The following is a 21154-nucleotide window of genomic DNA, read 5'->3' as shown; positions in this document are numbered from 1 at the left end:
CAAACATATAATCACGTGACATCTATTAAGTCCAAAGTTTCCATAAAACGTTACCCTTGGTATATGAAGGTCCCCAGCATAAGCAAGCTGATAAAGTCGCTTCTTGTCTTCCAACTCGTCCTTACGCTGATCGGCCTTCTCATCGTCCTGTGGTAGAACCATGTCGTACTGCTGAAGATGGTAGATTTTATGAGGCAGGATCCATCGATGAATGGGGAAGATGAATTCTTTCTTGGTCCTGCGGTCCACAACGGTGATGATTTCGCAGAACCAGTCATCGAAGAGCCCGGTGGTGTCGCGCCAAATCTCGATGAATTTGAGATCGGCAAGCGATTCGACGCCAGAAGATATCCTAGGGAATAGTAATATTATCATGAGGTCATCAAAACTTTGATCGTAACTTGTATGAATTTGATGATAAGCAGTTGGTGGAGTGGAATGTCGAAACAGATTCACAGACAAGTTAGCCCATAGGCAAAGTCACTGACTCAATAATGCCGTGGGAGGGGGGGGGGTGCCGATCCGGCACGATAAAAAGAAGCATTACAAATTGTCTACGTAAAATAAGACATTGGGAATGTCTCACCTATTTGCGGATCTAGGGGGCGAGGGGGGCAAGAAGTAAAAAACACCTTTAAAAAAAAGGACTGGCCCCAACCCCAGGCAAAAAAATGCTCACTACTCACTACATATCAAAGTCACATATGCAAAGTCCAAGTATACCCCTCTTTAAACAGATGCAAATCTTGCCTTTATACGCTTTGATAACACTTAATACTCCAATGTGTATGCACTCTGTAAGACATAACATTTTTCATGTGAAGTATAGTAATATGTTTATCCAAAATTCAAATATTCATTCATATGTCACTCGTAAAAACGACCATTTGCATCAACCCAACGTAAAACTAACCTTTTCACTTAATTCATTAAATGTTGCTGGCGTGAAGAAATGGAACCAATTACCCACTTCTATCAAATTAAGCTCAACTTTATCCTGTTTTAAAAAGCATTGTCGCGAATATATATTTGAAAATGTGTAATACAGTATTTTGTGTATGTATGTGTGTATGCGGTAGTATTTATGTATGTGTGTGGGGATGTGAACATGCGTGCGTGCGTGCGTGTGTGTGCGTATGTGTGTGTGCGCGAGTGTCCGTGTGTGGGTATGGTTAGGGTTAGGGTTACGACATGCCTCAAGTCAAGATGTCATACGGCCTATGGAGAGGCAAGTGCTCCCGAATGGAAGCGGAGGAGAAGGGATATTGAGTCACGTTTCGACAATCTTAATTTGAATCCTACAGCTCTAAATCGAGCACTTCATTACGCCAGGAAGGAAAAAGTTTTATGTAACAAGTATGTGCTACAGTGTGTGAAGCAAAAAGAGAGCTACAACATGTACTGTTTTCAATGGAAATCACGTTTCGACAATCTTCGTTTGAACTCTACAGCTCTAATCGAGCACTTCATTACGCCAGGAAGGAAAAAGTTTTATGTAACAAGTGTTAAAGCTCTCGTTTCTACTACGACATGCCTCAAGTCAAGATGTCATACGACTTATGGAGAACCTGAATTTCCAGCTACCCCTAATTCATGATTTTGTTTGTGATTACAAGGAGACCTACCACGATCTGTTTTCAGATAAGTATCCTTTACTTCATAGATGTGCTACAGTGTGTGAAGCAAAAAGCGAGCTACATGTATTGTTTTCAATGGCAATCACGTTTCGACAATCTTCGTTTGAATCCTACAGCTCTAAATCGAGCACTTCATTACGCCAGGAAGGAAAAAGTTTTATGTAACAAGTGTAAGGCTCTCGTTTCTACTACGACATGCCTCAAGTCAAGATGTCATACGACTTATGGAGAACCTGAACTTCCAGTTACCCCTAATTCATGATTTTGTTTGTGATTACAAGGAGACCTACCACGATCTGTTTTCAGATAAGTATTTTTTACAGTGTGAGAAGCAAAAAGCGAGCTACATGTATTGTTTTCACTGGAAATCAGTTGTAGATTAAATTATGTGCAAGTTAATGTGAATACTTTTTTCAGCCAAAAGAAGAGATTAATAAGATACTAAAGGCAAGCGCTACCTACAAGAGCATATTATGATGGTGTAGAATTGTACGTATGAGCAGCGAGATTCACCCTAACTCAGACAGTAACTGCAACCAGGATTGACTTATAAACTTCAAAGTGATTGTCAGGCATGGACACAGAATAACATAATGTGCAGCCATTTAATAGGTCAAAGACCATTTTGTTACTGTAAAATAGGTTCCTATGACAAAGATGAATAATATTCCAAGATTTACTTTATGCCTTTCATATCATTCTTGTAAACAAAAAAAAGAGTGTGGTAATAGCTGATGAGTTATGTAATCAAGAATGTTACACCAATCAATATGTTATTAAGATTTCTCTTTTCCATAGGAAATTGAGAAAAGAAAAGTACAAGCTATAAAGTATTGTGAACTATACATTGGCCAATGTGAAATGTATGGGTCAAACTAGCCTGTCAGGTATATGAGAGGGATCTTTGTTTAATGTATATAAATATATAGGCCTACATATTTTGTTTGTTTGTTCAGTTTTAAAGAAATGATACAAAAATTGAGAAGATTATCGTACTTTTATCAAGAGTTAATATCACACACATTTTTGTTTTTCTTTTTTTTTTCCTGATAATTTATGACATATAATCGTAGTGTATATGAAATATAAAGTGAAGCCCCGGGTTTCTCATCGTTGTTGGGTATGTGGAAGGCGAGGTTTTATTTTGTTCAACTTCGTCTCCATAATGCCTTACATGTTGAATATCGGAGATGAAGTGACAACATTGAGTTCTTTTTTTAAAATAAAAGATTCTTCAGGCTGATGGTTTGTTTGGCAGGGCTTGTTTATTATTGCTCTGTCAGCGATCTATTGGTATGGAAGAGATGAATTTATTGTTATCCCCATCTACCTCCCCATTAATGAAGGCTGCATGGAGGAGATTTCACGTGCTTTCAACTTGGGGATACTATTGAAAACGACAGGTTTAATGTGGAAGTTTGGAAAGGAAAAATAGAAGAGAAATGATAAGAGGGAGAAAGGGGAAAAGAAGGAAGAGGGGGAAAGGAGAGGAGAAGGGAGGGAAAGAGAAGGAATAAGCGAGGAAATAATTAAATGAAGGGGGAAGGAAGAAAAGGAAAGTACCAGTTATAAGTTATAAAGTATTGTTTATGTTTACTACACATTAGCCAATGTGAAATTTTTGGGCTAAACTAGCCTGTCACGTATATGACAATGGTGTTTTTTTGTTTTTTGTTTTTGTTTTTTTTAATTATTGTTCAAAAAGAGGAAGAAAAGGATGTATATACATATATACATATTCTGGTCGTTTCTTTAGTTTTAAAAAAATGATACAAAACTTGAGAAGATTATCGTACGTTTACCAAGAGTTAATATCACACACATTTTTGTTTTCTTTCTTCAGTGTATATGAAATATAAAGCGAAGCCTCGGGTTTCTCATCGTTGTTGGGTATGTGGAAGGCGAGGTTTGATTTGTGTGCAACTTCGTCTCCATAATGCCTTAAATGTTGAATATCGGAGATGAAGTGACAACATTGAGAAAAAAGGGGGATTTTTCAGGCAATTTTTTTTTTTTTTTTTGCCAGAGGTTGTTCATTAATTGTTCTAACCAAAGCAATAATAATATTTTAATAAGATTGTCGCGCCAAGGGCTGTTGGTTTCAGTTCCCTTTTCTAAGCTTTGCCACTTGTGGAATAAAGGGGTTAAGTATGTGTAGGAGTGAGGTTTCCAAAATATTTCAATGGTGCCAGGTGGTGTTGTTTATTAAGGGGGCTAAAATGCTTGGGGACCGGTCCGGATACATTCCCTGGTGCTATTTCGAATTGGCAGTAGTGTTTCATCATTTGTTTATCATTTTGTGACGCATGATATGCAAATTATATAACTTGGTATTTAAAAAAAAGAAAACAAAAAGAATTGTAGCAGGATTTGTATTACAACCCTAAGCATGCATGCGTGAAGTGAGAAGAAACATTTCCCTCCAAACATGCTTAAACAGTATATTGACTATTTCATTATTTTATAACGCAAATCTATGTAAATTCAGATAGAGGGGTAAATGTATTGATGGTCTGTTGGGGATCTGTTCTCTTTCACGATTTTTAAGTACTTTGTTGTAACGCCTTTTTATGCAAAACATAATATCTGGGTAACACGGCTCTTGGTATTACAATGAGCTTTATTGCAAGGTACTTTCCATAAACCTTGCTGGTCTGTTGGGGATCTGTTCTCTTTCACAATACTTAAGTACTTTGTTGTAACGCCTATATATGCAAAACGTAATATTTGGGTAACACGGCTCTTGGTATTATAATGAGCTTTATTGCAAGGTACTTTCCATAAACCTTGCTGGTCTGTTGGGGATTTGTTCTCTTTCACGATATTCAAGTACTTTGTGGTAACGCCTATTTATGCAAAACATAATATCTGGGTAACACGGCTCTTGGTATTACAATGAGCTTTATTGCAAGGTACTTTCCATAAACTCTTTTGAACGTCCGCTTTCTTTCACGATGTATATTGCAACGCCTTTATACAATGCCATAGTATCTGGGTAACGACGGCTTTTTTTAATATTACAATGAGCTTTATTTCGATAACGCATTCTATGTAAATTCACATATCTTAGTAAATGACTAATACATATTTAAAACTTTTTCTGTAAAGTGAAAACAATTCGAGTATCTGGATAATGGTCCGATCTGTTCACCCAGCCAAAATTTTTTTTTTTTAAGCCAGGTGGTGGTGTGATGTTTTGAGAGGGAGGAACGTGTTGGGATCCGGTATGCATGCTTGCCTATCATTATGTCGGGCTGACGTTTGGTGTTCTTTCGAGTTGTCGGGAACGCCCTTTAGGAGTTTTTTTTACGGAGTGCATACAAAACGATCAGGTGTGTGAGCCTATTCATTCATGGGTGAGGCTTATTATGCAAATTATAGAACTTGGTAAATGATAGCATGATGGGTTCGGTTTGCACGAACAGTTTATTAGGTTGCCGAACTGGTGTCGTTTGGGGAATTTGGTTTATTGGGATCGTGTTTTTATTTTTAATTAGAAGGTGCGTATTGTGATTAGGTACGCGGGCCGGTCAATTTACTGTAATGCATTTTAGGAAAATCATTTAACTTAGTTATGACGAGCGGGTTCCGTAATACAATTCAAGGCATTTGTTAAGGGATAAAAGCTCTTTGTATTTTTTTGTTTTTGTTTAATTAGATTACGGTTATATAACAATACAACGTATTTCTCATCGACTTGTGCAAGAAGAAATGTTCATTGGTTTATTCTGTCATTGGTCTAGTTAAATTGACAGGGAAAGGGGGAGGCTCTTGCTCTCGGATGTTTACGTACACCGAAGAGCAGATTTGGGTTGTTTTGTGTGGGGGTGTTGTGTGTGTAGTGAATATGCTTGTGTGTATGAATGCGTTGGGTTGTGTGGTACGGGGTGGATTCTGCTTGCATTTTTTTTTATATAATTCGACGATAAGTATGCATGCATGTTTGGCTGCAGATAGTTTTTTCTATACATTTGCTCACGGTGGAAATAGATTGTGTGGAAGTTTCTTTGGAGTTTATCGATGTAAGGTTTTGGATACAATTACACATAAAATAACATGGCAGTGAAATTATCTTTCATGACATTAAATGTTAGAGGAATAAGAGATAGGTTAAAAAGAGTGAATATTTTTGAATGGTGCAAAACTAAAAAGAATAGTATAATTTTCTTACAAGAAACATATAGTACAGTAGAGATAGAAGAGCGGTGGAAACAAGATTGGGGAGGGCCAATGTTTTTTAGTCACGGGTCAAACCATAGTAGAGGGGTTCTTATTTTATTTTCTAATCATTTAGATTTTGAAGAAAAAAAAATTAAAGTAGATGAAGAGGGGAGATACATTATTTTTAAAGGTGAAATACAAAGGGTTAAAATGCTATTGGTTAATGTTTATTTTCCAACGAGAGATAAAGAAACTTTACAAATTGAATTTTTGAAGAAGTTAGATGAAAGTATTTTTGATCAGTGTGATCGGGACTATTTAGTTTTATTAGGAGGTGATTTCAATAGTATATTGGATGGAAAATTAGATTATGTGGGGTCAAAAACACCGGTGAAATCTCGGGTTATTGATTTGATTAAGGAATTTTTAAATAAATACGATTTAGAAGATATATGGAGGAAAAAAAATCCGAATGTAAAGCAATTTACTCTTCGACAAAATTGGCCGGTGATGCAAAGCCGTTTAGATTATTGGTTTATACCTTGTAGTGTTGAAAAATTGGTGGGTACGTGTGAGATTTTGACATCTATTACGCCAGATCATTCTGGCGTTAGGCTAGAATTTAATGATCTTGTTGATAAGTTTGTTTTTGGGAAATCATATTGGAAATTTAACAGTAGTTTATGTATGGATAAAGATTTTGTTGAAGAGATGAATAAGGAAATACAGGAATTAAAAGCTGAATGGTCATTACAGATTTTGAATAAATTAGTATTTTGGGATTTTTTAAAGATGAAAATGAGAGAATTTATTATAACATACTCGCGGAAAAAGGCAAAAGCAAGGAGGGTTGAAATAGAACTGTTAGAGAAACAAATCAAGGATTTAGAAGGCGAACTGGTAGTGGGACCTACTAAATATATTGTTGATTGTATTGAGGAGAAAAGGGATAAACTAAATAAATTGTATGATTTTTCTCGACAGGGCATTAAAATAAGATCAAGAGCACCTTGGTTTGAAGATGGAGAAAACAATACGCAATATTTTGAACAGTTGTTAAAATCGAATAAAAGGAAAAGTGTAATTAGGGAGGTGTACAAAGAAAATGGGGAAACTACTAGAGATAAGGAGGAAATTTTAAAGGAAATTAAACTATTTTATAAAGATTTATATTCTTTAAGGGCTGATATAAATCAAAACGACCCTTTCTTTTTTAATGATATTTCAAAGTTAAATGAAGACAATAGGGAAATCTGTGAAGGTAAAGTAACTAAAGATGAATGCTTGAAAGTTTTAAAAGAAATGAAATTGAATAAAACCCCGGGAAATGATGGGTTAACAGTTGAATTTTATTATACTTTTTGGCCAGCTTTGGGTGATTTGTTAGTAGAAGTATTGAATGAAACATACGAAAGGGGAAAATTAACGGCATCTCAAAAACAAGGGGTAATTACCTTAATTGAGAAGGAAGCGAAAGATACTCTCCATATAAAAAATTATCGACCCATCACGCTTTTGAATGTAGATTATAAAATTGTATCTAAAGTTCTAGCAAAAAGAATGAAAGAGGTTTTAAATGAAATAATTCATCATGATCAAGTTGGATATATAAAAGATAGAAATATTGGGGAAGCTGTACGATTGATAGATGACATGTTATTTTATTCTATGCATTATGGGGAACAAGGGAAAGGGTTTTTGTGTGCAGTGGATTTTGAGAAAGCTTTCGACTCTGTATCTCATTAATATTTATTTCAAATATTGAAATTGTTCGGTTTTGGAGATTCATTTTGCTCTTGGGTAAAATTATTGTATAAAGGGATAAGTAGTTGTGTTATGAACGGTGGTCACTCCACGGGGTATTTTGAAATAGAAAGGGGAGTAAGGCAAGGGGATCCATTATCGCCATATTTGTTTTTGGTTGCCATCGAAATTTTGGCGCATGCAGTAAGGAGGGACAACGGTATTAAAGGGATTACATTTGGAAAATCTGAAATTAGGCAAGTGTTATATGCAGATGATATGACAATATTTTTGAGGATATTGATTCGGTTAGAAGGTTGCAATATATTTTTGAATCATTTGAAAAAATTAGTGGTCTTAAAGTGAATAAAACAAAGACACATTTTATTTGGATGGGTGAGGATGAGAACAAACCTGATGGGCCTTTATTTGGAAATTTGGTTAAGGAAATACATATTTTAGGGGTTAGTTATTCATTAGATCGAAGATTAAAAGATGATTTGAACTATAAAGAAATTCTAAGTAAAATAAAAAATTGCTTGTATGGTGGAAACAAAGAGATTTAACTATTATGGGTAAAATACATTTGCTAAAAACTTATGCGCTTTCAAAATTAAATTATATTTCATCTCTCGTTATTGTCCCTCATTGGGTATATAAAGAAGTTGCAAAAATTTCATTTGAATTCATATGGAGGGGGAAAGATAGAATTAAACGGGCAATAATTTATCAGGATTATGACTTTGGAGGATTAAGAATGATTAATTTTGAAATGTCCGTTAAAATACAGCGCATAATGTGGATAAAACGTCTTTTATATGGAGAGAAAAGTTTGGGATGGAAATTGTTTTTTGATCATTGCTTACAGTTTGTGGGTGGTAGATTTATTTTTTTATGTGATTATGATCTAAACAAGATTAAACTCGTTTTAGATATTCCACCATACTATATGGAAATGTTGCAAGCATGGCAAGAGACAAGTAATTTAAGATATTTGGAGGGTTATATTAATCCAATTATTTTTAATAATCAGAATATATGTATAAATGGAAAAAGTATATTTGATAGATACTTGTTTGAAAGAGGGATTATTTGGTTGAGAAAGGTCATGTTAAGCCTGTTAAATATTTTATGAACCTCGGTATGAAAGGTAATAATTTGCTTATGATTATTGATATTTATGATGCGATACCCAGGTTATGGAAGGATGATTCAGGGTTAATAGAATTCCTCGAGGTTGATTTGATAAGCTTTAATACTTATTTCCATATTTGTAGTAAAAAAATACAGTTTGTGGATGTGGGTTCAAGAACAATCTATGATTATTTCATCAAAGCACTGCAACGAACGTATGATTTGCAGGTAAGGGATGGGCAAAATGATTATGATTTTATAGATAAAGAATTAAAAGAAATATTTGTTAGACCAAGAATTACTATACTCATTAGAAAACAACGTGAATTTCAATTTAAATTATTGCATGGAGCCATATACACTAATGAGCATCTTCATAGATTTGGTTTTGTTGGTGATAATTTATGTTCGTTTTGTAAGCAGGAAATAGAAACATACAAACATTTATTTTTATCTTGTGGGAGCGTTCAAAGGTGATGGGAGGCTTTAATACAACTTTTTGAGTTAGATGAAATTAAAGATTTAGAATGGCGAGATATATTTGTTGGGTTGGTAGGTAGTTCATATAGAATAAAAATGTGTAATACTATCATTTTCATGGTGAAGTATGTTACATTTATGTCAAGAACGGGGGCGGGTACTAAGTTTAGAAAAGATGAAAAAAAGCATTTTTAAGTATAGGGATGAGGAAAAGAAAATAGCAATTAAAATGGGAAAGCTAGGATCACATTTCTTAAAGTGGGAGCAGCTTAAGATTAATTAAGATTTGCTTTCTTCTCCACCGTGAGCTTGTTAAAAGCGTAACTCGATTTTGCGGCCTGGATAACTTATTTAGTATATTTTTCTTAAGTTGAGAATGTTGGCAGACATCCACTGAGTGAGTACTGTGTGTGTGTGTGTGGGAGGGGGGGGGGTGGGTGGGTGGGTGAGTATGTGTGTGAGTGGGTGAGTATGTTTGTGTGATAGAGGGTGAGTATGTCTGTGTGATGGAGGGGGCAGGGAGGGGGCAGGATTGTTTCAGTAAAATTATCTCCAGATTTGTTTTTTTTGTAATATATAAGTAAATAACATTTACAATTGACATATTATGTTTAGGTACTTATACGTTTACTTTGTTGCTAAGTTATATTATACTGCAAATAAGTTTGTGTTTAATTATGTTTATGTAAAAGCATCAATATTGAACACGTTTATTTTATTCAATTGTATGTCATGGTTTGTATTACACATCTGGAGAAATAAAACAAAATTGTTTAAAAAAAAAAATTTAAAAAAAAAATGGTGGAGTGCAGTGGCGGGGTAGAGGGGTGGCGGGGGATATTAGCGGAGGGTTCATTGTATACAAATATGTATTATGTTATTTTCCATGAATGATGGTAATAACTAAGTTCAGTATGTGATTATTATTAGTAGAACAAATTAGTGATTTCATTCCATTATTCTCCTTCTTTACTCACGGTTTTGTGAATAATTTGTGTTATGGAAAGAAAAGAAGATTTGTTTTTGGATGGAATTATTTACATAGAATTTTGTTTATGTCATGAATGATTTTTTGAATGAAATCTCTAATTAAAAAAAATATAGGAAAAACAAATATGGTAACAAAAAATGGTGACTTAATTATATTAAATTCATTTTTTTTTTGTGAGGGCCCTATTTATAAGCAATTTGCTTCTTTGTGTTCCTGACCACATATTTGCTATGTATTTTGTATATTTCATGTATTCTTTTTTTTCTAATGCATGTTTTGATTTTACAACATGTATAATTTAATCAATTCAATTCAATTCTATTCAAATGTCCAAAATGCAAATTATTATGACACTTACCGAAAGTAATCTGTGGAACCACGTTCGAAGTTGTTCTGGAGTACATGGTTCAGTTCGGTGTCGATGGACCTGTTTTCATTGACGTCATGTAGTCTGATGTAAATGTGAGCATCCGTACCAGATCCCTTACGATCACCAGTATCGACCATGACGTCGAAATGATGATGGTGGTCTTTCCGCGAGCACAACAGCGCCCCCATCTCGGACTATTTTACCCCTCAAGTTCAAGAAACTCTTTCTTCTGACTATCCTTTCTGCCTCTCGATCCTCTATCCCCAAGTTGATCTGTTACCTTCTCTCTCTCTCTCTATCTCCTCCCCTATCTCTTCCTCTTCTAGAACCTTGAAACGAAATGATCCCTGAAGCAGCTTTTCCACGCTAAATTGGGATGGGATGTATTGTGACAGCAGGTGATGGTACAGACAATTACAAAACGGTATTTAAAAAAAAAATGGAACCTGCAGGAGGTTCCAATTCTCTGATGAAAGGGCGGCCTCCTGGAAAGCAGCAATGGCAGTAACTGCAGTGGCTGGTGGCCGATTCCAGATGCGAGTTTAATTTCAATCTCTTCTCTCTCTTAGAATGGCATTCAGCATCTTCTATAGACGATAAGAATTCATAACATTTCATTCCATACTCATGGTTTAATTTCTACAGGCGTTCCTTCTTCACACGGTGCTTTCCTGAGGCAAAAATGCTGATGAAGTTGGTCTGGATGAGGCTGAAACAGATCACAATGAATAATTAATTCATTACAAAATCAACGGGAGTCCCAACATTTTGAGAACACTATGCGATTGTCCGTCAAAGCAGTTGACGAAAAAGTGAAATGCAATCCAGCATATAAATGTTGCACGTAAATCTGAGTGGAGAAAACGTTATGGACGTTATAGCCAATTCAACAATGAAACAACAACTATCACGACAATGGGTTTCAACAAAGCTCACAAAGCTTACTTATAGGCGTAAATCCGAAGAGTGCATAAATCAAGGAAAGCATTGCCCATTGAAAGCAGATCACCTCTCAGCACGGATGAGTAGAGAAATCAACAACGAAACACTATTCACGACAATAAGGATTGTTGCTTTTGTTGAGATTAACGGCTTTTTCATCGTCATTTGATGATTTTCGCCATAATAAAGCCGAGATCTTAGAAATTCTAACCACCTACACATTCCTTATGCAAGAACTGAACGATACAGAAAACCAAATGTCCCCACACTTGTCAAACTGGTCAATGCTCAGTTGTAGATCATCTATAATAATGTATCATATTTGTTTTTCTTCTTCTTTTTAATAATATTATTGTTGTTGTTTTGTTACTTTGTTTAATTGAACTCAAGATCGACCCAAAAATCATAATTTCGTGCACATAATTATTGGGTGCTCTTCATTTTTCTTATAAAGTTTTATGCACATTTAATGTAAACATTGCATTATTAGTCCCTGGACCACTACATTGTACATTGTATATGTTGATATTAATAAACCGAAATTGAATTGAATTGAATTGAATCTATTTCAGCAGGATCACGAATTAAGGGCCGATTAATTAGTAAGATTCTTTTAGTGTAAAGTCCGTTCAACAGGATCACAGATTCAAACACTAGTTTTGATAAGAAGACTTTCATTGATTTGGGGTTAAAGCCCAAGTCCACTCCAAAAATAACTTAGTTTCAATAGAACCAGAAAATCAGATAAACCAATCAAAAAATGATTGAGCAAAGTCGGATAACTCATAAGAAAGTTATGAATTTTTAATGACATAACAAACTTTGAAAATCACTACACAAATTGGCAACTCACTCATGAGTCTGTGACGTATGGTCCTCACTATCCACTAATTATTTTCTTTATATTGATACTATAAATTTCCTATTTTCACCCTAAGAATCTAATTTCTTCACATCAGCATCCAAGTTAGATTGTTAGTAATATTTTGTTTGTGTGGATGCACAAATAAAGAGTAATTTATGTCCAATTAAATCATGAAAAATTGAATTTTGATAAACTATTTATATAAAAATCAATAATTATGAAATACAATATTCAGAAAATAGTATCAATTCTTCAAAATTCATAAAAGTTTTTGGGAAATGTCATGCACGCAATATGGTACAAATCATATAACCTGGGCAAAGACATGGGGAAATCAAGTTTTGGGGGATAAAAAGGGAAATTAATGGGATTAAAACTATATAAAGCAATTGATAAGTTGTGAAGACATGACGTCACAAACTGATAACCATCTTGGCAATTTGTGTTGTGAATCTCATTGTTCCATAGTTTTATATACTTTTTCAAAAATTCATAACTTTCTTATTAGTTATCCGATTTCGCTCAAACTTTTTTTGATTGGTTTGTCTGATTTTTCTGCTTTTAGTGAGAGTAAGTTATTTTTCGAGTGGACTTGTCCTTTAATATAGAATCTTATAGTCTTATATTTATAGTTCATAAGACAACTGAGTTGGGGCTTATAGAATCTTCTTTATTAAAAACATATTTGTCTGCATCTCTTCCCTCATAATATTTGATATCAAAATACATATTTTGTTATCTCTTGTCAATGGTTATGATTGCATATATACTGTGAGAAACTTAGTTAAAAATAATATCTTTCCACATGTTAATGGTACGTGGACGCATAACCACTTACTCCGGTTCTTCATTATTTTCTTCAACTACCTCCCCCCCCCCCCCTCACATATATATCTCTCTCTCTCTCTCTCTCTCTCTCTCTTTCTCTCTCCTCTTCTCTCTATCTATCTCTCTCTCTCTCTCTTTCCCCTCTTCTTCTCTTCCGATAGGGGTTTTTCGTTTGTCACGTCCTCATAGTCTGACGTCAAAGATGTGACGTCATTTCGGCGATTTGCGCCTGTGTCGGGTCGTTTGGCGTCGTCAGAACCCGTTCATCGATGATTTGAGGTTCGTCAGAAAACTAGTGTCCCGTCGTCAAAATGACGTCATCTTGCTACATTGCAGCGTAAATCAGAAAGTAAAAACAGAAAGAGAAAGTGATAGAATGATAAAAACAAGGAATAACATAAGAGAAGATGATAGAAGGGAGAAACAAAGGATAACATAAGGAAAGACAGAAAGAGAAGGTTAAAGAACGAAGAAACAAAGGATAACATAAGGAAAGACAGAAAGAGAAAGTGATAGAATGATAAAAACAAAGAATAACATAAGAGAAGGTGAAAAAAGGAAAAAAACAAAGAATAACATTAGGACAGACAGAGATAGAAAGTGATAGAATGATAAAAAAAAAAAAAAAAGAATAACATAGGAGAAGATGATAAAAGGAAGAAAAAAGGATAACATAAGGAAAGACAGAAAGAGAAAGTGATAGAATGATAAAAACAAAGAAAAACATAGGAGAAGATGATAGAAGGAAGAAAAAAAAATTAAGGATAAGATAAAAAAAGACGGAAAGAGAAAGTGATAGAATGATAAAAACAGAGAAAAACATAAGAGAAGATGATAGAAGGAAGAAACAAAGGATAACATAAGGAAAGACAGAAAGAGAAAGTGATAGAATGATAAAAACAAAGAATAACATAGGAAGGGCTCAAATTAATTTTTTGTCCACGGGGGCTCTTCCCCCTCAAAAAGAGCCCCCGTGAGCCTTCTCACGGGGGCTCTTTTAGTACTGACGGGGGCTCTTTTTTATACTAATATCAATTGAATTGGTACCTTTGATACTCCTCAATTATTTGCTATTTCATCATTATCATTGCAATCAGCATTTTCCCTCTTACAAATTTACAAGCTACATAGCTGTTACTGGCCTGTGTATATAATATATACGCATACAACACTGATCTTTATGATGTCTTTAACGTGACATATCTTCTTCTCCCCTTGCAAACGAGAAAGAAAACAAGGTCATTAAAAGGATTAAGCGACAAATAATGATTGTGATTCAAATTGATGCGAATATTTATTTGAATAAGCACTGCTATTCACCCGAATCTTCTTTGTAAAAACAACTTTTACAAATCTCAGCCATGCTTTATACTGAGTTGAGACGTTCCATTCAATGTAAAATACTCATTAAAGAATACACTTCTCCTAATCTGAAAGTGATCTTACAACACAGTGGCAGATTTGCATGGCTGAGATTTGTAAAAGTCGTTTTAACAAAGAAGATTCTGGTGAAAAGCATTGCTTATTCAAAAAAAATCCTTGCATCAATTTGAATCACAATGATTATTTTTCGCATGATCCTTTTATTAAATAACCTTGTTTTCTTTTTTGTTTGCAGGGGGAGAAGAAGCTATGTCACGTTAAGAAATCATAAAGATCAGTGGTATTATGCGTATATACATTAATGATACCAGAACAAATGTTGATTATCAGAATGTCATTTTGGAATACCTCTATACAAATACCACATTGCTTTAGCCCGTATCAGTATTAGTATGATCCAATATAAAGCTATTATTCTTTATTTAATTCAGTATAATGCTTTTCCTCAAAAATAGTTTTGCTATTTTTTTTTAGGATTGAGACGCTAAGAAATGGTTTCAAATTCATACTACACGAACCCTGCATGAACCATTGCAAAATGATGGTGGTTCTCTCTCTCTCTCTCTTTATTTTAATCATGCATTATCAACTACATAATAAAGCAGCAACCAAAAACTTAGGGTTATCTGAGATAGGTGAAAGTAAGAGTTAAAAAGAAAGTCATGCTAAAACGGCGCTTCACTTCCCCCCCCCCCTGAAAAAAAAAATAGAGTAGTCCTCCTCTCCAGCATCCCCCCCCCCCCCCCCCGCTTTAATATCACATTTTCACTCCGGGCAGCCCAAGGGGGCCGGGGGTGGGAGGAGGGGGTTAAACCCCCTAATCCTCCCCCCCCCCCCCCGTAGATCTGCCCATGTTACCATATTATTCCACGACATCTTGGTCTTCCTCTTCTTCTCAATAGGGACTTTTAGATTTGCGTGGACGTGCACTGGCAGTCACATGACTGTGACGTCCTTTTAAGCACTGGCACTGCCTTAAAAGGAGGTCACACGTAGCAGTCCACGTTCTCATCGTGCAAATCTAAAAATCCCTAATATTGATGTACTGGTCGAGGTTCATTATTTGCTGGTCATTTGAAATCACCAGATTTCAGCGGGTTAACGCTTTCACAACGAAAAACTTCTTCATGACCATGTTTCTGCCCTTTCGCGATCGCCTCCAGCTCGAGCAGACATGGCGCGGCAGCGTGCACACATACCGCTACTAACGGCGCAGTAGGCCTATAACCACTGCTGACGGCGGCACTGCGAGCTGAATAGGCCTATACTCATAAAAACGAGAAATGTTGCACGCTAATCTAAGTTCAATTTCATTGGTTTAAGGTTTGAAAATTGAAACTCAATATTATGTTAAAGTTATAACAGAAAAGATAATCTTTATTTTATAATTCCACGGGGGCGATTTTTAATTTTGCAATCGCCCCCGTGAGCAACCTGACGGGGGCGATTATGTAGCTCACGGGGGCGAATCGCCTACCGCCCCCGTGTATTTTGAGCGCTGATACATAGGAGAAGATGATAGAAGGAAGAAAAAAAAGGATAACATAAGGAAAGACAGAAAGAGAAGGTTATAGAAGGAAGAAACAAACTATAACATAGGGAAAGACGGAAAGAGAAAGTGAAAGAATGATAGAAGGAAGAAACAAATTTAAGGATAAGATAAGAAAAGACAGAAAGAGAAAGTGATAGAATGATAAAATAAATACAAAATTAATACACGAGAAGATGAAAGAAGGGAAAACAAAGAATAACATTAATAAAGACAGAAATAGAAAGTGATAGAATGATAAAAACAAAGAATAACATAGGATAAGATGATAGAAGGAAGAAACAAAGAATAACATAAGGAAAGACAGAAAGAGAAGGTTATAGAAGGAAGAAACAAAGAATAACATAGGAAAAGACAGAAAAAGAAAATAATTTTAAAAAACAGAAGAAAATGGATCGATAGAAGAGAAGATGAATGATAGAAAAAACAAAGAATAACATAAGGAATGGTAGGGAAAAAGTATAGAACGATAAAAACAAAGAATAAGAAAAGGTGATAGAAAGAAGAAACAAAGAATAATATGAGGAAAGATAAAAAGAAAATATGATAGAATGATAACAACAAACAATAACATTAGGAAAGAAAGAAGGAGAAAATGATTAACTCTTTGCCCGAGAATAGACAATGGAAAGATAGGAGAGAAGATGAAAGAACGAAAAACAAAGAATAACATAAGGAAAATAGAGGGAGAAAAATATAAATTAATAAACGAAGGATAACATAAGACGTGAAAGAAGGAGAATTTGAAGAAGCACATGCGGGGGCCATAACGTCATCGTGTGGAGAATGGGCGTCGAGTAAAAACGAAAAGGGTTATAAGGTAGTAAATGTTTCCTACTTAAGCAGGGTGTTTTGACCCCCTCCCCGACCACTCCCGCTTGGTCGCATGGTCGCTCCGCTCCCTCGCCGCTGACGCTTCGCTCTGTCGCTTGGCTTCATATTTTTTCTTATATTTCACCCCACGCGATTGTGTCCCCCTGTGGCAGAACCAGGGGGACGGGCCCGGCCCCCTCTCCGTGCTATTTACCCCCCCCCCCCCCCCTCCCCGCTTATTCACCAGCTGGCTGTTTCGCTGTTTTCTCATGAATTGGGCTCCCTCTTTGGTCCCCTCCCCCTGCCGCCGGCTGGATCCGCGCCTAGTGCCTCACCCCCAACCCCCGTAACAGATTCCTGGATCCGCCACTGTGCATACTACCGCCTTTGACAAAATCCAGGGAAGAACGGTGATATTATATTTGCTCGTCGTTCAGGTTATTAATATTAGTTCGTTCATAACGCCATCTTTGGCGGCTTGAGTCAAGTGTAGGGACTAAAGAACCGGCCAGATTCTGAACCATAGGGCAGGCGCTGATCCAAAGGGGGGGGGGGGGGGGGGGGAGGAAGGCGCGACGGCCCCGGGACCCCCTGGCTTTAAAAAAGTTATATATATATATACACTGTTGGTCATAATGGTGGAATAATTATGTTTAGCCCAATTTATAGAATGATTTTGACAATAATTTATTCCTAATAGATCTAGATAATAGCATACATTCTCAGATTTTATTGAATGACAATTGGGGAGGGTTTGTTTTGCGTGACTGCTAAAGCATGTGTGTGCTGCAATGCTAATCAACTAGGGGACTTACGTCCTTAAGTCATAATTGACAGTAATGGGGATTAATACCTCATAAAAGGGCACTAATATAGCATATCGACACGGTTTTGATCCTGGGGGCTCACAGTAACGAGGCCATTGCTTAGCCAATGAATCATGACTGTACGCAGAGGGCGCTAGGGTACGTCGACGCCCCCACGGGGCGGCCGGGTGGAGGCTGATTAGCCGCTAAAGAATATTTTCTCATGGGAATATTTTGTTAAAGCTCATTACCCCCCCCCCCCCCCCTCCCTAGCAGGAGTAGAAGGAGTAGGCGGAGTTTTGTCCCTGTAATCTGTTCCTTCTATCTTTCTTTGTTTTGATCATTATTTAAGCAAGCTTTTTTATTACTATTATTATTGTAATTATGCGTTGTCATCATAACAAGCCCTGCGCTGTGTGTGCGTCATACTTGCGAACGTATCATTGAGAATGATTGAGAACCAAACGCGCACGCACGCGTACGCACGTCTGGAGCCAAAATGGCGAAATGAATCAGCTGAATGAATGAACGAATAATTCTATCGTCTTAAATTCAGAACATTTTCCGGCCGCACCTTGCCTTTTTCCACACACTTTGCAACGGAACCACATTGCAACAAACATCGTGGAAATGAGTGAACTCACACCAGATGAGGTATTGTGAAATAACTGATATTATACAGCGGAGGCTTTGTTGATTTCTTTGTTCTGTTCTAGCTTTCTTCGTGTTGTTGTGTTTCAGTTCCGTGCAGTTGCACGCTGTCCCACCCGTTAAATATTGTGTTACTTATATAAAATGTACACGTATACATTTAATGAATAGATTCTAGTCTAGATCTAGTAGCCTAATAATATATGAATTGGGCTAAGATCACTCCTACAATCACTCCTACTTATGCATGAAGTCTTACTGTAAACTGTATCGACCTCAGCCTCAAACACGCATTAGGAGTCATTACTTAGCGCTAAAGTGTAAAGACAAAGTTACGGTGTCTGACGATTTTTCAATTTTCAATGTTGAATGTTGGACAGTTTTTCACCATTTTTGTTTCATATTTCATTAAAAAATGTAATCAGAATAATACTTTCAAATTTCAAGCCTCACTGATGTTTCTATCTAAAGATACAGCTCCTCCAAAACTCTGAAGGGTATTTTCCAACTGCTGCGTGCGTGTGTGATCTTTTGCAGTTTTGGGGCTATCGTATCATTGTAGCAAAAAAATTAAGTGCCATGCCCATACTAGGGAGGCCAATGCCCGGGCGTAAGGCTTCTACGCCTACGATTTGTGCGTGCGTCGTCCAAGTTAGAAAATTACCAGAAGAAAAAAAAAGGGAAAAAAAAAGAAAACAAATATCTATGGAATCAATTCCATAACAAATACACAATTGTACACTCCACAACATACCTATAGTCAGGGATCTGTAATGCTCTTTCACCATTTTGTTGACGATCTTGCAGATTTTGACGTATTTGAATTCAATAATTCTGTCCGAGAGGGCGTGGAGGTTAGCTCACTAAAATCCTTCTCAATGGTAGGTAGACCCTAAAAATATGGAATCTGTTTAAATGAAAGAACTTTTGATAGAGATTAACATATCAGATGTGCACAAATGTCACTTTTAACAACTAGAGTCTAGAAAATATAACGAAAAAAGATTAGACCTATATCTTTTTAATTGCAGATTTTTAAAAACTGCACATTCGAAGGTACATGTAGATAGAGTACAATGTTTTTGTCAATCTTGCGTTGGTTTGAGGCCGATAGCTACAGCCATCTCAAATTGAGAAGGGAAACTGTGAACAGAGATGTCATTGTTCTAGCCCCAAATAGAGATCTTGCGACATCATAATATGAATATGTATGAGCTCCAGTCAGAACGCCCACCGAACAAATTTGGCTAGTCTCACACACAGTACCTTATTCTCACAGCACTAGACATGAGTGTCGAGCTTGTGCAGTAAATCATGCATGAAAAATGTTTAAAAAAATATTTCAGTTAAAAATGTCTACGTGAGCAGTTGATTCATATTTATGTTGGTGTACACAAAAGCCACTTTGAAGTAATGAACATATCTGCAGACTCATATTTCCTTCTCCACATTCTGGTCATGCCATTGCATTGTGAAAGAAACGTTGTGGAATCGATCAGAAAAGGTTGATCATCTAGAATATAAGTATTGGTGTGTACAGCAAGGTTCTGGAATCATCAAAATGATTTGAAATTTGGCCCAGTCTTGGTAAAGTTACAAGCACTGTACATGTACACATAAAGATGTATACAGGACTACGCATTATCTATCCAGTCAGGATAGATATTCTAATTTAGTGCTGTAAGTCAGACGCTATGTTCGTGTTTGGTTCGGTTCGGCAGAGTTAGGCAATTTTTCACCCGAACTTGGTTCGGTTCGGGGTTCGGTAATTTAATAGCAAGCAGCGTTATAGCCACGGCCGTCGGGACTGGGCAGGCCGCCCGCCCTGCCGGGCCCGACCGGCACGGAGGACTTCTGCACACTGCTTCCGACCAGCACGAATTTCACATTAAAAATCTGCTCTAAACGTAATTATTTGTGAAGAAAAATACTACTTACATTCGTATTTCCGTCTTGAATCGTGTTTTATTTTCAATTTTAAAAGAATCATGTTTTCAATTTGTCAATAAATGATGTTTTTAAAAGATTTTCCGAGACGGTTGTTGTCTAATGTTAGAGTCACGAAAGGTGCCATCTTGAATAGAGACTTTCAGGCTCGCCAAGAACTGTTTTTTATAAGTTTTTATTTCCAATAGGAAAAATATAAAATCCCTATTTTTCCTGAATAAATAAATACCATACTATAATATATATTTATTTCATTATTTATATTGTACAATTTGTCCGATATGGTTACAATTAAAATATTAATTTTTTGTTCAATGGGTTTGAGCAAATTGAGCTGAACTTGTTTTGATCACGCACATGTATTCTTGCTTATGCCTTGCGATCGTGACGTAGCGTGGTCAGGATTTGGGTTAAATGGCGCCAGTGAAGTTGCGCCCACCACTGGATAGGCATAAATCACAAGGGCGGAAAATGGCAAAAAAGTAAATATAATATGAGCAATCATAACATGAAAATTAGGTACAAAATGAAAAGTTTATTAGCTTGCAAAAACGTTTACATTTTTTTTGCCGAACATCCGAACCAGGCCTTTGCGTTGGGTTCGGTTCGGTTCGGTTCAGAAGTGCCATGTTCGGCGAACTTCCGTTCGGTTCGGCGGTTCAGCTACAGCACTATTCTAATTTACCAAATATATCAATTAGTAGGTGGTTTCCTGGCAAAATTTGTATCATCACGTATTAGTCAAAACATATTCTTTCACATGATTGGTAATAAGAGCTTCAATTTCATTTTTTGAGAGAGAGGTGTTTCCAAAACTGGTTATACCTTTAATGGACAAAAATTTGAGAAACAGA

The 21154-nt window shown here is 36.2% G+C and overlaps 2 protein-coding genes across 7 annotated transcripts in view; one reads left to right on the top strand and one right to left on the bottom strand.

Annotated features, from left to right (window-relative positions):
• LOC585142 (allene oxide synthase-lipoxygenase protein) overlaps window positions 1–11417 on the bottom strand; it is a 42676-nt gene extending 31259 nt beyond the window's left edge. For 2 of the 5 annotated variants that reach the window (XM_030987307.1, XM_030987308.1), the window contains exons 1-2: window positions 10505–11417; window positions 55–352 (exon numbers count right to left, since the gene is read on the bottom strand). In XM_030987307.1, coding sequence (XP_030843167.1) covers window positions 55–352; window positions 10505–10704 — 498 coding nt within the window. In that variant the 5' untranslated portion in view covers window positions 10705–11417. The remainder of the gene's footprint in view (window positions 1–54; window positions 353–10504) is intronic. The other 3 variants (XM_030987303.1, XM_030987306.1, XM_030987305.1) reach the window with 2 other exon arrangements.
• A 6751-nt stretch (window positions 11418–18168) lies between these two features.
• Window positions 18169–21154, top strand: part of LOC580304 (ubiquitin conjugation factor E4 B) — a 32426-nt gene continuing 29440 nt past the window's right edge. For both annotated transcript variants that reach the window (XM_030987301.1, XM_030987300.1), the window contains exon 1: window positions 18169–18356. In XM_030987301.1, the coding sequence (XP_030843161.1) occupies window positions 18333–18356 (24 nt within the window). In that variant the 5' untranslated portion in view covers window positions 18169–18332. The remainder of the gene's footprint in view (window positions 18357–21154) is intronic.

Source organism: Strongylocentrotus purpuratus, unplaced genomic scaffold (genome assembly GCF_000002235.5).
Source record: "Strongylocentrotus purpuratus isolate Spur 01 unplaced genomic scaffold, Spur_5.0 spur5_scaffold_16, whole genome shotgun sequence".
In the NCBI taxonomy this organism is placed as follows: Eukaryota; Metazoa; Echinodermata; class Echinoidea; order Camarodonta; family Strongylocentrotidae; genus Strongylocentrotus; species Strongylocentrotus purpuratus.
The sequence above is the reverse complement of the archived record's forward strand: the minus strand, read 5'-3'. Positions and strand labels throughout refer to the sequence as shown.